The sequence below is a fragment of the Centruroides vittatus genome, unplaced genomic scaffold, assembly GCF_030686945.1.
Source record: "Centruroides vittatus isolate TY-2023 unplaced genomic scaffold, ASM3068694v2 contig_738, whole genome shotgun sequence".
Classification (NCBI taxonomy): Eukaryota; Metazoa; Arthropoda; class Arachnida; order Scorpiones; family Buthidae; genus Centruroides; species Centruroides vittatus.
The window spans coordinates 879,019-900,004 of NW_027122474.1; the positions used below are offsets into that span (position 1 = coordinate 879,019).

The 20,986-nt window shown below is 31.1% G+C and overlaps 1 protein-coding gene across 4 annotated transcripts in view; it reads left to right on the forward strand.

The window, feature by feature from the left end:
- LOC136981004 (death effector domain-containing protein-like) overlaps positions 1-12,920 on the forward strand; it is a 43,733-nt gene extending 30,813 nt beyond the window's left edge. For all 4 annotated transcript variants that reach the window (XM_067277244.1, XM_067277247.1, XM_067277248.1 and 1 more), the window contains 2 exons: positions 8,124-8,363; positions 12,125-12,920. In XM_067277244.1, the coding sequence (XP_067133345.1) occupies positions 8,124-8,363; positions 12,125-12,243 (359 nt within the window). In that variant the 3' untranslated portion in view covers positions 12,244-12,920. The remainder of the gene's footprint in view (positions 1-8,123; positions 8,364-12,124) is intronic.
- Positions 12,921-20,986: the final 8,066 nt, after the last annotated feature.

Here is a 20,986-nt window from a genome sequence, read left to right on the forward strand (position 1 = left end):
CAACAATTCGTATTTTAATTTGCTGATTTTCGCGATGGTTTTTTGAGCTGTATGAGAGGGTGCGTTATCTTGATGAAAAAAGATTTTTTTCTTCTGTAAACCAGGTCTTTTCTCACGAATTTTTACATCCAGCTGGTCCAAAAGATTACAATAATAGTCTGAGTTGATTGTTTTACCTGTTTGGAGATAATCCACGAACAAAATTCCTTTTGCATCCCAAAAAACTGATGCTAACACCTTCTTGGCCGATTTCTATACCCTAACTCGCTTCGGAGCCGAAGTACCGGGTTCACACCACTCCTTAGCCTCTTGTTTTGATTCAGGATCATGATGGTAGACCCAAGTCTCATCCATAGTAATGAAACGACGCACAAAATCCTTTTTATTTTTTCTAAAATGCTCCAAATGTTGCTGAGAAAGTTGCATTCGAATGTGTTTTTGCTCCATAGTTAGCGAATGCGGCACCCATTGTGCACACAGCTTTCTGTAACCCAAAACATCAGCCAAAATATTGCTCACACCGCCTAATGAGATCCCTAGGGCTTCTACTAAATCTCTCTCAGTTAATCGACGATCTTCCAAAACCATATGCTGTATTTTTGCTACGATTTCTGGTGTTGATGCACTTTTTGGACGTCCTTCACATGGATCGTCTTCAAGACTTGTACGACCACGTTTAAATTCAGCAACCCATCTTTCTACTGTTCTAATTGAAGGTGAAGAGTCCTTATACACTTTTACCAATCGTTCATGAATTTGTTTTGGTGCTACACCTTCCAAAAATAAGAATTTTATCACTGCACAATATTCAATTTTTTCCATTGTAAAAAAATACACTGACAAGTCAACTTTGAACAGCTGCAAATATAGAAATGAGTTGACAGATCTACATGAAACTTCACACGTGTTTATAAAAAAGTAGTACTATTTTTAGAGTAATAAAACGACAAACCTAATAGCGCCATCTCCTATTGAACGACAAAACTTATTGAACAACCTGGTATCATGTTAATATTTGGTATAATATGTAGAATTTATAACAGTATTTTTTATATTGAGAAAATACACACACATTAATATGATTTTATTTATATATATAATATAATCATATACAAAATTTATTCAGGAAAATGCATTTACATTTAAATCACAGCAGAATGAATATGTATAAAATCAATTGAATGGTGTATATATGAATATGGGGGTAGGCTTAAACAAGTAAAATGACAAAGCCGTATTTGGGACAAGACTATGTCTCAGAGACTCACTATTAAGCGGGATCGCTTTGACGCTCGAGGCAGATCTTGTTCTCATTCTCCAATCATCTTTGGTATCGCTGGTATTGAGTGTGATTATTCAAACTTTGCCAGCTTTGCCACGACCATGAGGTCATCCATGATACATTTTTGGCTAAATCAACCCATCCAATGTCAAAATTTCTCTCCATTGCATGTTGCCTTGGATTGAATTTTTGTCAATGCCTAATGAAAATTTCCCATTTTTGAAAAAAAAAATAATCGTGGTTATTGTATCATCCGAAATTATTTTATTTATTTTGCACAAACAATATATATATAATAATAAATGTAAAAAGAAAACAAATTATATTTTGGAAGTTAGTTTTAATATAAAATTATAACAACTAGTGCCATCTACTTTAAAAAATGTTCTGATGCTGAAATGAGATAACTCAGGTCATCCGGTCAAGGTCAGCACGTTACGACCAGAGATATGTCAGGAATAACATGGTAAATGGGTTTTTTTCAAAGATTCATTTGTCAAAATTCAATTCCACAACGTCCGCATTTCCAACTTCTCAACAAGCAACACATGCGCAAATCTCGCACTAGTGCCTGTTTGTAGAGTATTGCCGTTTTGTATTTTATTTTGACTCTGTTCTCAGTCTCCCGACTACCTACCTACAAGTCTGGTTTTTTTTAATGCATGCATGATTTGGGCATTTAATGCTCTGTGCCAAATTGCAACTCCTGACATGTACTCCTTCATACCTCTAAGCTGGTAAGCAAAGCCAGCACCGTCATTTTATAAACAAGACATAGTCTTGTCAAAAAGTTAGCTGATAGCCATTGACATAATATCCTCAATTGGCACAGTGGCAATTAATCTATGTATGGGACCTAACTTGATATTAGTCAAGAGCAGTAGTTTTTTAACATGTTCCTCAGAACACTAGCATTCTGCAAAATTATGGAAGTGGCAATCTGGTTGAAACAAAGGTAAAGTGATAAGCCCATTTTTAAAACTTAAGAGTGAATTGGTGGTTTTTTTCCAAAATGAAGGTACAAATGCTTTTATGAAATGTTTTAAAAATGATATTTGGTATGCTACAATGGCCTACTTAGTCTATATTTTTAATTACTTGAATTCCATTAGAAATATCCAAAAAACAAATGGAAATTTTTTGACATCCACTGACAAATATCAGCATTTCAGAAAAAGCATCCCCAGAAAAATTCACATATCAGAAAAAAATATATAATACATATGTTTCTCTGCTTCATAATAAAAATGTCAAGGAGAATTATTTTTGTTATAACAACAATTAACATTATAGGACGAAATATCACAAGTTACTTCCTTTCCTTAAATATAAAAAATGACTGGTTATGAAATTAATTTGACACAATTAATACATCAAGTTGGGAATTTTCATTATGAAAACAATTAGTTATCTTGTTAACAGATTGTACATTAAAAATGAAATTCTGAAATAACTTCTCAAGGAATTTTGGATTTTTGTACTTTCTGAATAACCAGCTCTCTACAAAGGCACTGAAAATTTTGTTAGTTTTCAACATATTTGTGTGAGCTAGGATCTCACATTCACCAATATAAAAACTCAAAGAGAAAGACTTACAGCTACCCTCATTTTTCATCTGTATTAATATTACATTACATATTAGACCTGATATTGATGAAATCTGCAAAAGCCAACAAGCTTAGGTATTGCATTATAACTGATTTAAGTTCCATTTTTACATTCTTGGCTCTGTTCTATATAACAGAAGGAAGGTATGGCAATTGGTCAAAAAATGATCACCCTCAGATTTTTACATTTTTGGACTTAGGACACCTTGAAACATCAAGAAATGCAAAAAAATTTAGGGGGTTTTTTCTGTATGTATGGATGTTAGTTTGTGTGTGTGGGGGGGGCATGATTTTGTTCATTCTTTGAAGCTTAATAACTCCTGTGCTTTCTGTCAAAAATTTCTGAAATTTTTCAAGGAGGTTTGTTTATTAGAGGGATTGAGGTCAAGAGGATGGGGAGAAAATGGGGGTTGTGTGTATCTCCAGTAGGGTTGGACTTAATGATGATTTTACTCATTATTAGCATTTACAATTTTTTTTATAAAATCCATCCCTATCCTCAAAATTAAACTCTCTGTCATTTTATACTAGTTAAAAATCTAAAGTTTTTCTGATAAAATATCATAACATGCCACCGAATATTGCCAGGAAAGTTAAGCAACTCGTTGCTGGATTTTTATAAAAGATTTTAGTTAGTGTTTACGAATACAATGTTTTAAAATTTTAACAAATGTCTTCTTTCTTTTATGTATTCTGTAATCTATATTTTAAGTGATTGTGATGTTTTGCAAATTTTTCTTATTTTCTAAAGTGTTCTATGATTTCAAAAAGATTAAGAACCACTGGTCTAGAGGCTTAAATACCTGTTGGAGATCCAAGTAGTATGTAATCGATAATGCAATAAGCAAAGTTATGGGTTTTGTTTGTATTCCAGATATAAAATTCTGGAAGAAAAGATTTTAAATTAATAATGTCTAACTTTAAATAATCTTAAAGGCAGGTAGGTAGAAGCCACAATCTTAACTCTCAGTTTTATTTAAAAGTTTTAGCTCAATCCCAAAAGTAATCAGGTCTTTAAAGTTATTTGATGACAATTTTTATTCTGGTAATCATTTGGCTTTGATATTTGGCTATCAAAATTAAGTACAAATTAAAGTAAAGAATGAAGTTAGTCATATTCCTTTTCATAATTTATAATCAGAAAGAAAATAACACACTATCTTTGATATTATATAGATGTTAAATCATTCCAAAATGATTAACATCTATATCAAAGTTAAGTAAGTTAAAATTGATTCAGAACAACATTAAAATCTGTACAGAAACCAAACCCAAATTACACCAATAATCAAATGATAGTGTGAAAATGAAAAGGAGGTCCAAGTAGTGTTATTAGCAATCCATCTCTATGGTAAGCAGAAGTTGTCGATTCAAGTTCCACTATGGATTGATTTTTTCCAGAGTAGTTTATTTCTGAAATTAATAATAATTAAATTTAATACAAGATGGTAACATAAGCACCTTTTTTTAATCCAGATTAAGAAATATCTATCTAATTAATTAGTCTAATTCTTGCCTGGTAAATAAATTGACTTTCATTCGATTAAAAATATTAGTTTTATAATATAATTGACCTGAAAGTAATGAGATTATATATATACATTATATGTATACAAAAATTTATATGATATCTGTTTATCTTTAACCCACAATCACATGCAGGGTTTTCTTATTACAGAATTGCATATATAATATATATATGTACTGATTTTGTATGCCACTTCATTTTTTAATTTTAATCCCATTTCACGTAAATCTTGATAGCTAGTGTTACTCAATATAGGCATGCTTTGTTTACCTTCAGTAATTCATTCTTGAAAATCAGATGTTCTGTAGAAAAACATTAACTAGAACGTATTTACCATTATTTAAAATGGAAAAAAAATATACTGTTATAACCTTATCCCAAAATTTTCAATTAATTTTTGTAAATGTATATAAAATATAATGTATAACCTATATATAAACATATATTATCTATGAGGACATAAAATGCTTAATACACTTATTGACAAAAAGTTATTCATCCAGATAGAATTGTCCAGTTACTATATAACTTGACATATAACTGTCTCAGACAAGTATGTAAACGATTATTTGGCCAGCAATTGGACCACAACTGTAATGCCACCAGAATTCCCTAAAATCACTACCATAACATTGTTTGGACTCTCTGAACTTCAAATGTATGATGTGCCTATGCAATGCAGTCAGACTTGACTTTACACACAGATGATAGTTTGATAAACACCACATCATGGGCTGAGGGAAACCAAATGACTACTTTGCCAAATTGCCTGCCATTTGGGTCATTCTGATCTGACAATGGAGTGGTGTTGGGATAGTTGATATGTTAGGACACAAATACACTGAGAACAGGTTTTGGATGCTCCAGACAGACAAGAAGAGATGATTGTCTGATCTTGAAAATGTGTGAGCAGCTGCAGTGATCTTTGTCCATTATCCAGAGACAGAGGGAAGCCTCATTACAGAATCTCTCTTCTTACACCATTGGCAGGCAACTAGCAGGGAAAAATTTTCATGCATGACAATTGTTATGCATCCTGTCTTTAGCACCCCAACATTGTTTCCAGTGGTTACATAACAGGCATGGACTGAAACGTATTGGAAAAATATTGACTTTAGCAACAAATTGAGATTCTTTTTGGGAGTGGATGATCACAGCATTAGAATGTGGAGGACCACTGATTGCATGCTAATTCAGAGAACCGTTTGCCATCTCAATAGTCAGCTACGTCTGTTAATGGTATCAGAGATATTGACAACACAATAGTACATTCAGGAAATCCTGTGCCCTGTGTTGCCTGAAATAAAAATTTTTGTAAGTGGGTATCAGACTTCCACAGCAGAATATGTGAGCCAGTGTTCTGTTTGTTTATAATACATAGTCTAGAAATAGATTCAGTGAAATCAAGAAATATCTTCACCTGAATTACAATTAGACTGTAGATGACAATGTAAAGGTTGATTCTACCTAAATGCTCTATAAGTTTGATATTTTGATTCTCATCTTAGAAACAAATGATAACCACTTGGGCAAAGGATTATCAGTCAAATGATATCTGCCTTCTCTGCAAATGAAGCTGTGGAAAAGTTATAAAAAAGTATTTTTGATAACTTTCCACAAACATATACACACTCACTATGTTGGCAAATAGAAAATTAAGTCATAGGCACAATATGTGAAAATAGATCAGAAAATGTTCCTTTATTTCTTCCAAAACCTGTACATAAACCTCTCTGCAAAATTTCACAAATTTTCAACAAAAAAGACAATTTAAAAAAACATTTTTAGATGCTTACGCAATATACACAACACAGTTGTTTCAGAAATTGCAAGCTCCAGCTCACTCTCATTGTAGACTTTCAAGGGCTACACTGAAAACATTCTCTAATTCTTTCCACACCAGCCTTAGAAGTTGAAGGTCTGCCAGACAGTTTACCCTGAAAGACAGTATGTTTACTAGAATTAATCATACCATCTTCAAATAGTTTTTCTTCTGGTAGTTCTTTATTAAATTGTGTACAAAATTGATGTTTGTGCACACATTAATCTATTCACATGAAATTGTAAGATGCAAATTGTAATGGGTGGTCAGTCTTGCATATGTTAGGCCCTGTTCATTAACCAGCCATCTTTACAGTAGGCCTAGGCAAATGCATGATGGGTAAGAAAAGATCCCCTCTTACAAGGGGAGGGCATGACCTGGGAAATTCACTTTGGGATGAGACTTGGTATATAGGTAGTACTCCTTTAGGATGTTCAATCCTCAAAACAAGAAAGCGCAATGGCCAGCCAATTTTAAGAAAAAGACCTTTAAAAATTCGAGCTCAGCTTATGTACTAATAAGTTTCGCTAGGTCAGCAGCGGCTGAGCAGCTCAGTCGACATCGTTCTTGGCTACCGCCAAGTCGTTCAGGGTTCAAATCGCTGTTTCAATTAGTATTTTTTTTTTCTTTCTAAAAATTTTTTAAAATAAGTATTTTGAATATATATAAATATTAAAATTTTATTATAATAAATAATTTCATTTAAAAAAATGTTTAACACATATTACATGTCATTTTAATTATAATAATACAAAATAATTAATAAGTGTATTAATAATCATCATCATCAACTATTGGTAAACTGATAGTATCTTCATTCACAGACATTTTACTGTAAAATATTGAAACTATTTGTATTATAGTGTAATATATTACGGAACACTATTATCTCTTCGAAATCCAAAAGTAAACTGACACTCCAAATATCAGGTCAGTCCATAAGTCCATGCACATTTTTATGACCTTGAGAAAAATCTTGTTTTGCTGTTGAAAATGTCAGTCTAATGTGATACTTTTCACACTGAAGTGTTAAATTGGATCTCATTTATATAATACTGTTGGAATTGGAAACATTTTAGTTGTTTATTTTTGTTAAAATGGAAGTAAAGGATGAATATAAAAGACATGTTTTATACTTTTTATTTTTAAGTGGTGAGAATTAATAAGAGTAGTAACCTTCGAAAAATTTGATACAATAGAATAATAAATGAAAACTGTTGTTTCATAACTAATTATTTATAAGTATTATTATTAATTATTTTGTATTATTATAATTAAAATGACATGTAATATGTGTTAAACATTTTTTTAAATGAAATTATTTATTATAATAAAATTTTAATATTTATATATATTCAAAATACTTATTTTAAAAAATTTTTAGAAAGAAAAAAAAAAATACTAATTGAAACAGCGATTTGAACCCTGAACGACTTGGCGGTAGCCAAGAACGATGTCGACTGAGCTGCTCAGCCGCTGCTGACCTAGCGAAACTTATTAGTACATAAGCTGAGCTCGAATTTTTAAAGGTCTTTTTCTTAAAATTGGCTGGCCATTGCGCTTTCTTGTTTTGAGGATTGAACATCCTAAAGGAGTACTACCTATATACCAAGTCTCATCCCAAAGTGAATTTCCCAGGTCATGCCCTCCCCTTGTTAGTGCCCATGGAGCAGAGAGAGTTAAAAATGGAGAAAAAGTCTTTAAATTATAATTAGGAGTAAAATAAAGCATTTAATAATTATTTTACTAAAATCTTAATAGTATAACCATTAAGTTTTTTTTATTTTTAATTATTTCAAACTTATCTTAAAATATATTTTCGTCTGTAATGACTTTTAATGTAATTTATTCTGAATATTAATTTTGAAATTCTTTCATTTTCAGATATTCGGTTAAGAGTAAAAGCTGAATATTGTAATTATGACCAGATATTAGAAGACAGTGTCAATTCCAATAAGGCTGATCCCATTGAAAAGCAGCTAGATTGTTTTAATCAGTCAAATGCACTGTTACATTCCAGAGACTTGGGCTGCGTAGTTTGTGATATTAAGTTTTCTGACTTATCTTATTTGGATTCCTTTTGGAAGGATTATCTGAATGGTTCCCTAGCAAATGGCTTAAAAGGTAAGAATATAATTTACTAATATATTAAAATATCTTAGTTGGTTTAGAATTTGCTAGTACATTAATGTCAGAATTGTATTATTGATGAACATAGCATTAAATTATTTTCAAAAATATATACCATAGATGACATACAGTATGTAATATTGTTATTGACTGTTACATTTTTGAATTTATTATTAATCTAAAATATATTACTTCAATTTTTTCATTTTCTCAGAAATGAAAATATTTATTGTTATAGTAATTCTGTCAGGAAACTTCATGCTTTGTATTGATAACTAAACTGTTCTTATTAATTCATAATTTAATATTGAGAAAGCATCAATAATTAAGATCTGAAATGAATTTATTAATGAAACATTTATTTATCCAGTTTTCTTATCTACATACAGTGTTTTGTATGTAGAATTCTTTTTTATCTACAAAAAATGCAGAGAACTGTATGTGAATTCACAAACATATTCTTTTCAGTTATAATATGTTCTATAGTAATTGTTTTTTCACTATTTGAAAAGTTTTTTCACCATTTTTCGTTAAGAAACTAGCAATAGTATTTGTAGTAGTAATGTATTTCATGGTAATCTGGTACCTTTAACATAGTTTTGTTGCATGTTTAGTTCTGTATAGAAATGTGTTTTTTAGTATATTATATTATAACCATTCATGTGACAGTCAGTACATATGACAAAACATTTGTAATATTATAAAATAAGAATTGATATATTACCTGTTTTATTTAAATAAAACCAGTATTTGCTATATAAATAAGATTGATCACTGCAATGATTACCTTTTGGATTCTTGCAGTATATATGACAGTTTTTACACAGATAATTTACAAGTTTACAAAAATTTTGTTTTTACACAAAATATTTTGCGTAAATGACATCACCCAAGATTATCTTCATTTTTGATGCATTAGAAGACTCAGAAAAAAGTTATACTTTTTTTTTATGTAAGTCTATTCTTTACATCCTTTTACAATCCATCTCAGAAGGCTCCAAGCAATTAAGTGTTATGGTTATGGCTACAAGACACATTGATAAAAATTTTTCACAATATCTAATGTTTTATTGTGAAAGTGCCAAATCCTACAATAAAAGGTTGTCATTTTGATTATTTTTAACTTCTTTAATTTTTTAATAATGTATAATCACTGTTTTTAATGAAGATTTAGTTATGTCTTAAAGCTAGTTTTTGCTGTTACTTCTGAGATGGACTGTAAAAAGATGTAAAGAATAGACTCCAAAAAAATCATATTTTTTATGTGAGTCTCCTAATGCTACAAAATATTTTTTCAATAAATATTTTGATTTTTTTAAACATTAAATTTGTATTCCACAAGCAAACAAATAATAATTTCTAAATATAGAAGTATATTAATCCAGCATCTATGCAGTGGTTTTGGATTATTGAAAATACTGGATTACCATATATTTTTGTACGTTCAAAAAATTTCATAAATTATATGGAATCTGAACATTATAGATATTGCTGTGCATTTTGTATCAGTTCCATGCTGCAGTATACTTCAAATTTGTTTGTGCATGCTCTTTAATCACTCTGAATACAATATAATACATGGCTATTCTGTGGTAGGATTGACTGACTGAAAAATCTAAAAATTTGTATTAATGAAATCTACATTCACAATGATTTGTGTACATGTAATAATTATTTTCTAGTCATATGCATAATTAGTAAAAGCAACACATACTCCAAATATAAGAGGCCTGTTTATGATGTCTAGAAAAGAAAACATGCCAGTCACAAATGTTATTAAATACATTGTAGATGATGATTAGTTTATCATATTATATTACCAGAGGATGTCATATTCTATATCTATATAGAAACATTATCATTCATTAATTGAAGTTTTGAGTTTGAAGGTATAGAAATAGTTTGGAGATTAATGCTTTTGTGAGGAAACCTAACTTATTTTTCCTCTGAATTACTTATTTTTGTTTATTTTAGTTAGATACACTTTAAAGAAAAAGTATGCAATAAACAGTACTATCTACAAATTTGTAGGAAAATATATTTGTTTCTCTTAATGATGACTTGAACTCAGAATTGTCATTCTCATTGGTGAATAACAGATTCTCCATGACTTATTTCTTTTTTTAAGCAAGAAACAAATAAAATGGAATATGCAATTTTGAGGCATAAAATTTTAAAATTACTTCAATAAATAAATGTTCTAAATTTGCAGTTGTGTCAGATTTGTTAGTATATTTCAAATAATTTCATTACAGGTAGAATTTATATAATTATTATTAATGAAAACATCATTCACAATCCCAGTTAAAAAGTATATTTAAAAAATAATTTTATCAGAAATAATTAAAAATACATTAAATACTATTTTTCATATTTAACAATCAAAAATTATATCATTGATGATGATCAATTTAAAAGTAGTCATTTATTTTAGTATTGCATAAAAAACTTCAGGTATTAACAGCTTTAGATGAGATGAGTTTTATTATGGTAAAATATGACAGAGAATTGCACATTCATAGTAGGTGAAGTTCAATTAATGTAAAAAAGATCTAAAAATATATATAGTACAATAGTATTTCATTTTTATGTAATTTTTTAAAATAGTACTATCATTGTTTTGAATGTTTTGACAAGTTCAATAGACTATTTTGATTACTTCAAGAATTATTTGCCCTAATATTTTTCTGCATCAATATTTTGTCTTAATATAACAACAATTTTAAAAGTAAACAAATTCAAAATTACATTTTGAATACAAAATTATATTATTTGAAAAATAATTAAAAACAATTACAATATGTTCATAATATTTAGAACAGTACTTCAGATTTATGTAATTAATATGTAAAATTTTAAAAATCACTCTATTTAAGAACACTGGTTTTAACACATCAACCTTTTGTTCTATAGCACAGACAAATCGGTGTTGCATCAAAGATCTTTAATTTACATATAAATTAAAATGTGATTAATGAAGATCTACAGTTTTCTTTGTGTAAAAAAAATTAATTAATGATGATAAAAAGTAGACAAAAAAAATTAACATTTTGAAAATGTTTCATTGAAATTTTGTAGCATACCTATGGGGAATGTGTTGAAACCACTGGTCTGAATTACTTTAGTACTTCATTCAAGTAAATCATTCTTGAACATATTTTATTTATAAAAATATATTTAAACAATTTTAACTTCGAGCCTAATTTGTATCTTACAGTTAAATGAAATACATTCATATTGCTTAATATATCCCACAATTTTATCATTTTAATACATGCTAAGTGATATATGCTTATTCTTTAGATTTGCATGACATTGTATACAGTATTAACATGACAAATTTGAAATTAATGTACCAAAAGTCTACTAACTGAGCAGCATGACAGACCATTTTGTTGAATACCAATAGTATAATCAGTTGATCTTTCTCTTTATTTTTTTACACATGGTCAATAGCTAATTAGCTAAAGAGTATTTGAGTGTTGATAAATAGAATAGGTTTGCCAGAATCATTCATATTTTTATTAATTGATTATTTCTTAAATATGTTATATTTTTTTCTTAAATGAGTAAAAAAAAAAGTATATAGTAATAATTTAATAATTTGTATATATTATATAATTAAAACACTAAAGAACCTACAAATTATGAGGATAAACTTTTTTTTTTCCTGTTAAAGATTAGCTGGATTAAAGTATTTTTCTAGTTTAGTTTCCATAAAGAAAGAATTCACGATTGTTTTTTTTTCTTTTTAGGTGTTTTCATAACAGACTCTTTAAGGCAAGTGGTAGGTAACGAAGATTTGAAACTATTGGTTCACGTGGAGGAAAAAGACTATCTCGAAGGACGTCGACTACTACTAAAAAATCTCTAAAATTTTGGCATCCAAAAAAAAAGGAAGAAGAAATATAATTTATCATGAATGTATTTTGAAAATACATTGAAATGCATACATATTTTTAATAATTTTTGTACAAGAATGAATATATACATAAGTTCTATATTATTTGAACTTGTTCGTACTCCAAGAAAATTTGTATAAAAGAAAATAATTCTGCACCTGGGCATATTTTACATATTGCAAATTTTTGACTTTTATCACCATTTACTTTATATTAATGAATGTAAAAATTAAACTTTCTGTTCATTATATTATTTTTTTTTATGATTAGCAATCTAAACAGTTAAATGATATTCTGAATGCTGTAACAGATTTCAAAATTTATTAATACCAAAATTTATAAATAATTTATAATTATTATTATTATTATTTTTTTTTTTTTTTGAAAACTTTTCAAATAATAAATTTTGTAAAAGTATTATTTCAGTTAATCAATAACAGTATTTTTATAAATCATTGTATATAGTAATTTTTAAAAATCTGTCAATATATTTTTATTTTAATGCATCAAGAAAAAGATGTAAAGTTTTACTTCTAGAGAATTTTGTGAATATTATAACCAAAACAATGTATAGTTAACTGAGTAAATAGCAAATTATTTAATATACTATGTGTAATAATTATAAAATAAAATTATTTACACTTCTTGATATTATTTGTTACTGATGTGTTGAATTTATTAGTGTTGGATTACAAGGAATTGGTTCGGATTTTAATGACTGCGTATAAACTTATCAATTATTATTAGTTTAGTAATTAATAAGTGATTCGTGTGGGGGAGATTAAACTATTGCTAATTTACACGAAACTAATTTTTAAATCTGGAAACTATTCTTTTATCAAAGAAGAGCAATAATTTCGTAATAGAAGAAATTGAACAGTACTTTTTGCGAAGTAATATAATTTCGATCAATTTATTTCATTACAACGCCGGGCACGCACTTTCTACTGCGCTGCGCAATCTTTCGCTACCAAATATTACTCGTAAACACGTACGCCACCATTTAATTTATTAGTTGAAGTAAAATAGTTAATTACCAGCGTAGGAACGGAGATGGCCCATCAATCTTGAGCCCACGTGAACAAATTTTGTAACAAAAAAATTAAACTATGCTTTATGATAAGCAGCTTAGATTTTCTTATTATTTCATTTAAAAACCGGTATTCAGTGCATTTCAACTGAATTGAGCCGAAAGAAAACAGTCTTACGGTGACGTTTTAAATAATATATACAAAATTCGGATAGAAATTCTGAAAATTAACAGTAACTTTCTGTTGTTAATCGTTGAATGAGAAAGTTTTCTTGAAATATTTCGTTTTGCTTGCAGGAGTACGGGACAGAAACTTAAAAATTTTTTGCGCGCTTAGCAAGCATACGATTTGGTAAATATTGGCAGAGTCGGTGGATTAACTGGTCTTTCGACTCATAGTTCAAACTTAGCTAGAGCCAATTTTTGCCGCTAGTTGGCGCCACTGTTGGCAGAAGAGCCTTGTTCTTGCTTTGGATATACAGAACTCAGTGATTTCGACCTATAATAATTGTTTTTTTTTAGCTACATAAAAATGCCAACGTGCTTTGTGCCAGGATGCAAGGCAGGATATAAGTCATCGAACGAGAAGAGACATTTCTTCCGTGTTCCTAGCGATAAGATTGAGAAGTGGATGCGATGCATTTCACGAGACGACAAGAAGCTAACAAGTAAATGTTATGTTTGTGACGTACATTTTGCGAGTAGATTTATTTTAAAAACCTACTCCCATGTTATAAATGGAGAGAAAGTAGAAATTCCACGAGATCGCTGGGCATTAACGTCAGATGCATATCCATCAAACTTCCCTAATTGTCCTAAGTACATTAGTAAGTCTGTACCTCAAAAACGATCAACGCGATGTCTCACAAGAAATGAAGAACCATCTACGAAGAGATACCGAAAAGTCAATACCAAAGGTAAATATTTATATGTTTTTTATGTAATCTTAATCCTTAGTGAGCCATGTAACTTTTTGCCCTTGCCTGAGTTGCAGTGGGTCTCTCGGACCCTGTGTTTTAATATAAATTTTTCGATTGGAAGCTTAAGACATCTAGTCTAAGTAAAATCAAATAAAAAAACGTTCTAATCTCATGTTGATCGGGCCGAAAAGTTGGAAAAATATAAATTTTTTCAGTATTTTTAAGGAACATTTTATATTTAAAAAATGCTAACTAAAGATTGAGCTGGGTTTGTGAGACCCACTGTGATTCACTGAGGGCTATCTCTCTGTGGCCTAACTTTTCTTATAACTACTTTAAGATTAATTGTCTGATTTTTTTAATATTTTTTTATCAATCATTAGATTTGCATGATACACACTCTCAAGTAACAACTGTAGAAAATGAAATAGAAGAACCCTCCACATCTGAAGCAGCAACTACACAGCATCCTGAGCTGTTATATGTCAATAAAATCTCTGCTTTGCAGTCTGAATTGTTAAAAGTCAAAGAGGATTTGTATCGGTGCAGAAAGCAAAAGATGATCTATAAGAAGAAACTGAAAACTCTTCAAACAGAAAATCTCAAGCTTCATCAAGAAAATGCTGAACTTAAAATAAAACAGTTGTCAGCTGATAAACTTGATTCCTTACCACCGAGACAGAAACTTGTAATAGAGCACATGCTGAAAGCATGCCATATAAAAAGCAAAAAGGGTATGAGATATGACATTAATTGGTTACTTGACTGTTTGGTTTTAAAAATTAGGTCACCATCTGTCTATGAATTTTTGAGAAATAATGATTACTTGCCTTTACCTTGTCAGTCTACACTGCATCAATATATCAGAGGCATTAATGCCAAATTTGGATTTGATGAAGATCTTTTTGTTATTTTAAAGTCAAAATTGGAGACTATTCCACAAACAGAATGCCAGGGAGTTTTAATTTTTGATGAAATTACACTTCAAAAACATATAGAACTTTCAAAAGCTACTGGTGAAATGATTGGACTTGTTGATTGTGGTGATAATTCTGTGTTGCCACAGAGTGAATTTACAGCAGGTGATCATGGCCTAGTGTTTATGTTCAGACCTCACTTTGCTAGTTGGGTACAATGTATTGGCACATTCTGTTCAAAAAGCTCTGTCCCAGGTTCTACTGTTGCAAAACTTATTTTGCAAGCAATTATTCATTTAGAGCAGTGTGGTATAATAGTCAATGCAATAGTTTGTGATGGTGCCAGCACAAACAAAGCAGCTTTAAAAGCTTTAGGAATTTGTGCAGACACAAATAATGTACAATGCTCATTTACAAATCCTGCTGCAGATAGACAAGTACTGGCAATTATTGATGTACCACATATTTTAAAATGTATGCGAAACAATCTTTTGAAAAGTAGATACTTTCAGGTAAAACTAAGAAAATAAAGTGTTTTCACCTAATTTATAATATAAGCCATTGCATTATTCTTCATTTTTACTTTTAGTTTCCTGAAGGAAGGGTTGAATTACAGCATTTTAAAGCAGTTGTTGATGAAGATTCCAAATTACCAAAGGGATTAAAGGCATGTCCCAAAGTAACTGAAATACATGTTAATCCCAATAACTTCCAGAGAATGAGTGTATTGCTGGCAGCTCAAGTAACACTTTTTTTTTTTCTTACTTATATAATCTGATTTAATAAGAATACTTTTATTTATCTCATTTCTTTATAGATATTTAGTAATACTTTTGCTGATGCTATGCTGTTTTATAAACAGTGTGAGGTTGCTAGCCTAAAGAATGCAGATGTTACAATAAGTTTCATACGTCGCATCAATGCTCTTTTTGATGCTTTAAATCGCAGATTGCCACAGGATGGAATCAGACATGATTCAAATGATCTCAAGGTAATAGTAATGATTCACTAGGAAAAACTATAAATGTTTTAATAAACAACTTTTTTAAAATAGGTTATTGAAGAATCTCTAGAATGGTTAAATAGATGGGAAACATTCAGATTATAGATTGAAAGCAGTGATCAAAAGGGATTTTTGAGCCACCAGACAGCAGAAAATCTACGCTTGACGCTAACTAGTATCTCAGCACTCATTAAACAATTGCTTCCAAACTCATATTATATCTTGACAGCTCACTTTAATCAGGACCCATTAGAGGTAAAACTGACTTAGTGTAATGATTATATAATCTTGTATTAAACTCTTAACTTATGTTTTCTTTTCAATTAGCGTTTCTTTGGAATGATAAGACAAGGAAGTGGAAGCAATTCTCATCCCACAACAGTACAGTTCTTATACCTGTATAGACTGATGACTGTGTACAGTTTGGTTCGTCCTCCCAAACGAGCATCAGTTCAAACTGATCCTGGATCTTCCCTTGTTACTTTAAAAAATCTTCTTCAGAGTCATAAAAAACCATTTAAGGAAGTTCAAGAACAATTGGAAGAACATTTACAAAATTTGCTTTGTAATCCAAGCCTGCCCTGTGGAGATCCTACTGATAATGAATTATTAGATCACAATTATTGTGCACCAGAAACATTTAAGTTTATTTTACATTATTTAGGAGGTTACATTGTTCGTCATCTGCTGCCATCACTTGGTTGTGATGAATGCAAAAATATATTAACAGCAAAACCTGAAGATGCTGCACCAGAGAAGACATTTACATTCATCAAATCTCGAGGAGGTTTGTTATATCCAAGCTATAAGCTTTGCCAATTGATGTACTGGGCAGAAAGCAAAGTATGTGAACAATTAACAAACCCAAACATGAATGTTTATTTTTCAATAATGGATATTATATTAAATCAGTGTTCTGTTACATTGATGATAGGATGCCACAATGCTGGTCACAAGTCCTACTTGACCTCCAGATTTTTGCACTTTTTTGTTACCTGTCGATTGCATTTTTTCACGCGAACGATTAATCAATCATTTATTTCATCAATTGAAAGTAAAAAACAGAAAAATTTCTCACTTAAAGTAAATTTTAATAGCGCAAATAATAATAATTATTATTATAATTATAATTATGTGTAATATAATTTGTTTGTATGTATAATAAATTTTTAACGTATAATAAATTGGCATAATAGCACAATTTAATAATTGTACTATTATTTCAGTTTTGTTCCTTGTCATTTATTTAACTGAATATCAATCTTTATTAAATAAACATTTCTCAGCGATGGAAGGTGTTTAATGTTTTATTAAGTGTCATTTATTTATCCATAAACCTGGTTTTGGGTTTAAATAAAAGCCTTTTCATTCTTATAATAAAATTCATAGAAAATTATGAAATCGAACTCGAAGGTTATATAACTTTCAATTAAAAAAAAATATTCGACCTCACTGCGATTCGATCTAGCGCTCTTGTAGTGATTGCAATGCCCCTGGTGGTAACATTTGTCTCTAGTTGATTTTAGCTACTAGCGAAGATAGGTAGTCGAAAGACCAGTTAATCTACCGACTCTGATATTGGTAATGTGATATATATATAAATCACGAGTCGTCTAAATTTATGCTTTTTTATAAACAGAATACAAAACTGTGGGCCTGGCCGAACTCGCAATGGGCTTGCTAAAAGAGGCCCTCTTAGTGTCCACAGAGCGGAAAGAGTTAAATCAGTAGAGTTAATAGTCTTAATCCGTTGTTATGCGATTCCCAAAACTTTCTTTGTTGATTCCAGCTGTTAACATTCGGGACATTCCAATTTTCAACACGAATGTTGAGTGTTGAAACCATCAATTTGACGTCATCAATAGCGTTCCAACGGCCGGATGGCCGAGCGGTAAAGGTGGCAGCCTACCGCTCTGGGGGACCCGGGATCGAATCCGAACGGGTCGAATAATCCCCAGGAATTTTTCGGGGGGTGGTCCGTTCGAATATGTCGGGCCCCGTCCCTCACCACCCGGTCGCCCCATTGTGGGCCTGGCCGAACCCATAATGGGCCTACTAAAAGAGGCCCTCTTAGTGCCCACAGGGCGGAAAGAGTTAAAAAAAAAAAAAAAAAAACTTCAGTACGAAGTGTTTAGTTCCCATAATTCCATTCTCAGCAAGATGGATTCCATTCAAATATCGTACCAGTTACCCACAATTCATTAGAAAGTAGCAGTCAACAAATCTGTTGAGTCGGCGCTGACAACAGCGTCACTTCAACGTTGAAAAAAAGGAACGAATTTTAGCGAACGTTGAGATCGGTGTTGAAAATTGGAATGTCCCGATTGGTTGCGATCTGCCGGTTGAGAATCATTTGCACGTTAAGTTAAATATCGCATTAAAAAAGAAAGTTTTAACGTCTTAAAATTTTCGACGATGCAAGGAATCCTGCTAAAAATGTAAAGATGGAATTTATTGCAGTTTTAATTTTCATTGTGTTTAATTTCTCGTGTTTCAATGATGAATTTCGGTTATTTTGAAAATGAAATTTACAGTTTTCGTTTGCAATATAAACATAATAGAAATATGTATGATATGTACTGTATATCGGGGGGTGTAGTCGTAAATTAAAAAGTGCCAGGGCTCTTACTGGCGCCCGATTTTGAATCGCTGCTGTCTATGGAGGCGTCTATGAGTTTTGTATTGGCAAAGCCAAACTTTGTGGCGTAATATCTGCAAAACCGTAAATGCGCCAAACACGACCTAAATATTTATAATCAGTGCAAAAAATTGATCAAGAAGTAATTTTCTCAGTTTTTTGCAGGTACTTACACTGTTTATTTATTCTTTCCGTCCTGTGGGCACTAAGAGGGCCTTATTTAGCAAGCCCGTTATGGGTTCGGCCAGGCCCACAATGGGGCGGCCGGGTGGTTGTACTTTAACAAACAACTATTAAATATTTTTGTAAACGCAATTATTTATTGTGACATAGTCACAATGCTGGGCTGCAATTCTCAATATTTTTTATTTATTTAATTTAAAATATATGCTCTCCAACTGAAATTAGTAGTTGCTTGCCCATGTACAGTACATCGTACTTTTCCTTTAACAATACACTTGCTATCTAACACCTATCGGGAAAATTTTTGAATTGAAATAACATGACTTTTGGTTTGCCTCGGAAGTTCTTATATAGTTAATCGGGGCTTAAGATTTCCATATCTGGTCTCGTCTTTCATCTAACTTTTTTCTCAAGACTAAAAAAATAGATGGACAGACGGACGACAGTGGGTATTTATAGGCCTACAATCTTTTTTTTCAAATTGCAGCTCAATAACTTTATGTTGTCAAACTGAGGATGAATTAAACATGTGCGATCTCGAGAGTTAGCTGGGATGTTTAAAGACTGGTTCTATTAGAGTAGGAAACTGCTTTATTTTACGAAGATACAAAATATACAGTAAACAAGGCTATAAAACAATTAGGTCGGTCGTTTCAAATAACTAAATTCAACGTCAACTTAGCAATATAAAAATGCTACCTAACAGTTCACAGATTCATCCCTCTGCTACACAGACTTCTACGTATGCACGAACGATACAATTGCTTCGAATAACAAAAATTACCAGACAATGGGAGCAATCCCTTACTTTACTTATTTAAACAATATAAAGAAATCACTAACGTAATCAGAACCGACATTAGGGGGTGTTAGTACGTGCCAACCTATATCCATCGCTGTATCACTGAATGTAACCACTAGTGCTATGGATAAAGAAATATCGTATATATAGACCTACTTATATATTGTACGTACTTAGATATTATATAGCTATAAGCTACTTTTATATGTGTGTTTGCCACATTCAAATCTTTTCCTTGCATTTATTTGAATTTTCTTAATTTATTTACAAAGATGAGGTTATTAGAGCTCCCTGATCCTTTCCCTGGTTACGCTACCGAAAGAAAAGAGAGTGACGTAAACGGTAAATTTGGATTTAATATGTTAACATATATACTAATTCACAACGGACTATACGGCCATTTTTAATTTTCCCCATTTTGAAAAAGATCTATTTTTATCTTCATACCAAAGAAGGGCGATATCAAAGATTGCTCCAACTATCGCATCATCGCCCTGATTCTACTGAAGATCATTCAACAACGTATGTACTGTACTCAACCATAGACAGAGAGATGGCAGATGTACAGGCAGGTTTTCGAAAAGAAAGAGGAACACGTGATCATATCGCTAATCTTTGTTGGATGATGGAAACAGCGAGGGAATACCAAAAAGATCTATACATGTGCTTCATTGATTACTCAAAGGCTTTCGATTGTATTGATCACGACAAATTGTGGAAGTGACTCGAGGAAATAGAAATCTCACCGCATCTCACCCAGCTCATACGATCCTTATATACTGGACAAGAAGCCACTGTAAGAACGCCATATGGTGATACAAACTGGTTCAAGATCAGGAGTGCCCGCCAAGGGCTGTATCCTTTCACCATCACTATTCAATCTGTATGCAGAGGTGGCGACGAGGAAAGCAGATTTGAATGTCTAACATTGGAGTGAAAATTGGAGGCAGGTGTGATGTTCGTTATGATATGTACTGGATCCCGCGAGCAGGAAGGTACAAAAAAAAGACTTTGATAACAAAAATAGCACAAAGTAATATATTTATTCACAACGAAACGGTTCTTTTTTTACACGATCCCAACTTTATCTCACTTTCTTAGTTAAGATACACAGGCGTTGACCACTTCTTTTTATCTAACCAACAAACAAGGCTTCGTGGCACGTGACAAATATACGCGGGTCGATATATTTTTACTCTAACTTAAAAACTAAACTTACATC